This window comes from Sander lucioperca, chromosome 18 (assembly GCF_008315115.2).
Source record: "Sander lucioperca isolate FBNREF2018 chromosome 18, SLUC_FBN_1.2, whole genome shotgun sequence".
Classification (NCBI taxonomy): domain Eukaryota; kingdom Metazoa; phylum Chordata; class Actinopteri; order Perciformes; family Percidae; genus Sander; species Sander lucioperca.
The window spans coordinates 9,420,357-9,425,356 of record NC_050190.1 but is presented as its reverse complement, the minus strand read 5'-3'; the positions used below and the strand labels follow the sequence as shown (position 1 = coordinate 9,425,356).

At 47.4% G+C, this 5,000-nt stretch overlaps 1 protein-coding gene across 2 annotated transcripts in view; it reads right to left on the bottom strand.

Annotated features, from left to right (window-relative positions):
• Nucleotides 1–5,000, bottom strand: part of LOC116053588 (4F2 cell-surface antigen heavy chain-like) — a 14,061-nt gene that overhangs the window by 4,458 nt on the left and 4,603 nt on the right. For both annotated transcript variants that reach the window (XM_035994451.1, XM_035994450.1), the window contains exons 4-6: nt 4,086–4,183; nt 3,808–3,950; nt 1,553–1,868 (exon numbers count right to left, since the gene is read on the bottom strand). In XM_035994451.1, the coding sequence (XP_035850344.1) occupies nt 1,553–1,868; nt 3,808–3,950; nt 4,086–4,183 (557 nt within the window). The remainder of the gene's footprint in view (nt 1–1,552; nt 1,869–3,807; nt 3,951–4,085; nt 4,184–5,000) is intronic.

Below are 5,000 nucleotides of genomic sequence, written 5' to 3'. Positions count from 1 at the left end.
CTCCCCGGTAAAGTCTACTCCAAGGTGCTGGAAAGGAGGGTTCGGTCGATAGTCGAACCTCAGGTTGAAGAGGAACAATGCGGATTCCGTCCTGGTCGTGGAACAACGGACCAGATCTTTACTCTCGCAAGGATCCTGGAGGGAGCCTGGGAGTATGCCCAACCGGTCTACATGTGCTTTGTGGATCTGGAGAAGGCGTATGACCGGGTCCCCCGGGAGATACTGTGGGAGGTGCTGCGGGAGTATGGGGTGAGGGGGTCCCTTCTCAGGGCCATCCAATCTCTGTACGACCAAAGCGAGAGCTGTGTCCGGGTTCTCGGCAGTAAGTCGGACTCGTTTCAGGTGAGAGTTGGCCTCCGCCAGGGCTGCGCTTTGTCACCAATCCTGTTTGTAGTATTTATGGACAGGATATCGAGGCGTAGTCGGGGTGGAGAGGGGTTGCAGTTTGGTGAGCTGGGGATCTCATCGCTGCTTTTTGCGGATGATGTGGTCCTGATGGCATCATCGGCCTGTGACCTTCAGCACTCACTGGATCGGTTCGCAGCCGAGTGTAAAGCGGCTGGGATGAGGATCAGCACCTCTAAATCTGAGGCCATGGTTCTCAGCAGGAAACCGATGGAGTGCCTTCTCCAGGTAGGGAATGAGTCTTTACCCCAAGTGAAGGAGTTCAAGTACCTTGGGTATTGTTCGTGAGTGAGGGGACAATGGAGCGGGAGATTGGTCGGAGAATCGGCGCAGCGGGTGCGGTATTACACTCAATTTATCACACTGTTGTGACGAAAAGAGAGCTGAGCCAGAAGGCAAAGCTCTCAATCTACCGGTCAGTTTTCGTTCCTACCCTCACCTATGGTCATGAAGGCTGGGTCATGACCGAAAGAACGAGATCCAGGGTACAAGCGGCCGAAATGGGTTTCCTCAGGAGGGTGGCTGGCGTCTCCCTTAGAGATAGGGTGAGAAGCTCAGTCATCCGTGAGGAGCTCGGAGTAGAGCCGCTGCTCCTTCGCGTCGAAAGGAGCCAGTTGAGGTGGTTCGGGCATCTGGTAAGGATGCCCCCTGGGCGCCTCCCTAGGGAGGTGTTCCAGGCACGTCCAGCTGGGAGGAGGCCTCGGGGAAGACCCAGGACTAGGTGGAGGGATTATATCTCCAACCTGGCCTGGGAACGCCTCGGGATCCCCCAGTCGGAGCTGGTTAATGTGGCTCGGGAAAGGGAAGTTTGGGGTCCCCTGCTGGAGCTGCTACCCCCGCGACCCGTTACCGGATAAGCGGAAGAAGATGGATGGATGGATGGATGGATGGATGGTAACTCTGCCATTCATATTTATTCTGTTAATTTGATATTGTGTGTAATTTTAGTTAGTTTCTTGTCTCTTATCTTTTGGTTTCTTATCAGTATTTTATTTTATTTCTATTTTATTTGGAGGATGCGCTGGAGACGTTGGCCCAGTCTAAGCATCTCTCCATCACATCTTTTACTGATTATGTGTATATTAATCCATAGAATTTGTATATGTGTAAATGAATGAATTAAATATGAATGTGTGCGTGTCCTCACCTGGTCCATCAGGCCGATCTCGTCCCCGTAGTTGACGACCGGCGCGCCGGGCAGCGTGAGCAGCAGCAGCGTGTGCAGTCTGACCAGTGCCGGGCCCACCAGTGAGGCCAGGTGACCCTCGGCGCGCCCCCCGAGGTTCCAGGCCAGCTGGGTCTGGCTGTGGGACGAATACAGCAGCTGCACAGACTGGGCCAGCTCGCCGGCGTCCGTGTTGCCGGGGCGGAGGACCCTGGAGACCAGCAGGTCCACGCCGCTGGAAGACAGGAGGGCCGAGACTTCTTCAGCCGCGGAGCGCTCAGTGACGCCAATCAGGACCCTGGAGACACACCAGACTTTGTTCTTTCGTAGGTTTGGTTTCAACATTGCTCCCCAGAGCCCCCCCACTCGTTATAACTGGGGACTCTGGGAAAACTGTCGGCGCCAAACACTTCATTTCCTTCATTCTACGAAACAAATACCTAAAATATATTATTAATACAGGACAGCTGAAGACATGAAGGGGGGAATGACATGCAGCAAAGGGCCGCAGGTCGGAGTCGAACCTGCGGCCACTGCGTCGAAGAGTGAACCTCTATATATGGGCGCACCGCTCTGTCAGGTGAGCTAACCGGGCGCCCGCTAGTTTTACACTTATTTTTAGACTATATCAGTCCCTCCAGAAAAACGTGATTATGTGATCTCATAATTCAATGCATAATCAGCCAAAGTCTGCATATTTCCGCGGGGGCCGCATTTTTTCAAATACGCTGCACTTTCGCTGCGTAAATTGCCGATTTCCGCGCAAAATATGCGGGGCTCGCATGATTTCATAATCCCCGCATTTTCATTGCAAAAAAGTCCCACATATCTTAGCAGAAAGTTGAAAAATGTTGCGTTTACTTCACACAAGAGCAGCCGTTTTCCCCTGTTGCCATGGGAACGTTATGAAGTGACGTAATTACGCGACGTGAACATCATCGAAAAGCTGCAAACCCCGCGATGAAGCCACGATGAAACCACAGTTTTTGCAAGTTCCCGCAATTTCATCGCACAAAATTGCATAAATATCCCGCATATTCCATCACATTTTTTAAGAAAACATGCCGCATAATCAAGGATTTTTGCCCAAAACAATCACAAAAAAACTCCCCATTTTTCTGGAAGGACTGATATATGGTCAATAAACCTAATTTGTATGAAATTATGGCCATTTTTTTAGTTACAAACTCTTGGTATTATGAATTATTTTAGCTAATAGTTAAGATCAGAGGAACGTATGTTGATGCATAATTACAGCCTGTTTCCTGTATGGAACTATGCATGTTATTTTTGGGCAATTTAGTTGAAAGAAACCCGTATTTTTGATATAGACACTTTTTAAACGGTTCAATTTTGAGCCGAGGACAACACAAGGGTTAAAAATGGAAAGTATGTGTGTAGCTACAGTTCAAATACAGAACATTTTCTGTTAGGCCTGTTATATAAAGTCTCTCATACTAAGCTGCTCAGTTACGAAACCTAGATTATTATTCTAAGTGTCTGACAACATTATGAAAGGATCCCTACAGAGATAGACCTTTTAGTTAAAGAGTAAGATCCTTTTAGTTTAACATGAAACAGCCCCAAAATCACCATCACCAAACTCCACCAGACTCCATGTAAATAATCAGGACTTTTATCATCGTAAAACACACTTCATTCAAAGTGGACAGAAACTAAATAAAACTATCAAAAGCCGTCTTGGTTCATCTTTCCACTGTTCCAACAATCACCACTCTGGTTTGGTTGAAATAAACCCTTAATTCACCCATTTACATGTGGAGATATGCTGGCTCTATACACGCTAAAAGTAGTGATAATTTACATGGAGTCTGGTGGAAATATGCTGGCTCTATACACATTAAAAGTCCTGATTATTTACATGGAGTCTGGTGGAAATATGCTGGCTCCATACACACTAAAAGTACTGATTATTTACATGGAGTCTGGTGGAAATATGCTGGCTCTATACACGCTAAAAGTCCTGATTATTTACATGGAGTCTGGTGGAAATATGCTGGCTCTATACACACTAAAAGTCCTGATTATTTACATGGAGTCTGGTGAGTTTGGTGATGGTGATATCAGGGCTGTTTTCATGTTAAACTAAAAGGATCTTACTCTTTAACTAAAAGGTCTATCTCTGTAGGATCCTTTCCATAATGTTGTCAGACACTTAGAATAATAATCTGAGTCTGTCAGCACTTTTACTCAGTGGTCCCAGTTTGTTTTCTGACCTCTTGTCGGGGCGCTCCTCCGTCCCGTTCTGGACGATGGCTCGGATGTCGAGCCACAGAGACGGCACGACGCTGGCCACCCGCTCCACGCCGGCCAGCTGCACGCCGTCTACGCCTTCATTCATCCAGAAGACCAGAGCAGACTGAAGACAGGGAGACGCACAGTTCAAAACAGCAACTAACACGATTAATATGGGGATAATTCTCTATTCATTTGGTCTCTAAAACACCAGAAAATTGTGGCCTGATTTTTTATTGAAAACTAGTTGAGTTTTCACCTTGAGCCTCTCGGCCACGTTGGTCACGCTGATGTTGGAGAACCAGGGTCCAGACGATCCCCGGTAGTTTGGAGTCAGATCCAGAACCACAGAAATACCTGCAGAGGCACACACGTAGTCTCACATGTCCAGACCCTCCTCCACAGCGCTGTGGAGGAGGGTCTGGCTTAGGGTGACCAGATGAGAATGGGTAAAATTCAGGACGGACGAGACGGGGATGGGGGGTGTAACATGAATTTCAAAACTCCGCACCAAAATGATTTATTATTTTTATTCAGGAATTCAACTGTCTGTCATGTAAACCTGAAAATACAAATAAAAAATCAGCTCAGCAGCAGCTATTTTATTATATACATGGAGTCATCCTCCCGCTTAAAGAAGGATGAGACCAAAGTGTAGGTCTGTACAGTTGTGCTGTTAGTTATATGTAGTTTGATCTTGAATCCAGAGGTATTTCCCTACCCAGTCCTCCCGGTACCTGCAGAGATGTTTTTGCTTTTTAGCTACGTGTTCATCGGGTCCCGGGACGCCAGACTGAGCCTCCATTTCAACAATGAATGAATGAAAAATAGCAATGCGTGTTATCAAAATTCGCGCCTGGCCGCCTACGTACTGTTGCAGCCAATGAGCAGCAACAGTTTTTAATGTTCTATCAGAAATAGCTACTCGAGAGTCTGCTCTTGAGACTTTGCTCTAATTTTTGGGATTTTGGACAACTGCTTGGATTTCGGGACTGTCCCGAATTTTTTGGGACGTCTGGTCACCCTAGTCTGGCTAGTCCACACAGCATTAACAGGCTGCGGCCCCTGAATTGGGACCCAGCAAGCCAAACGCACACAAAACCGCCCAAATTTCTTGACATAAGCTGGCCAATTTGGCAACATTTTCTGCAGCCATTTGATTCAAACAGACCCA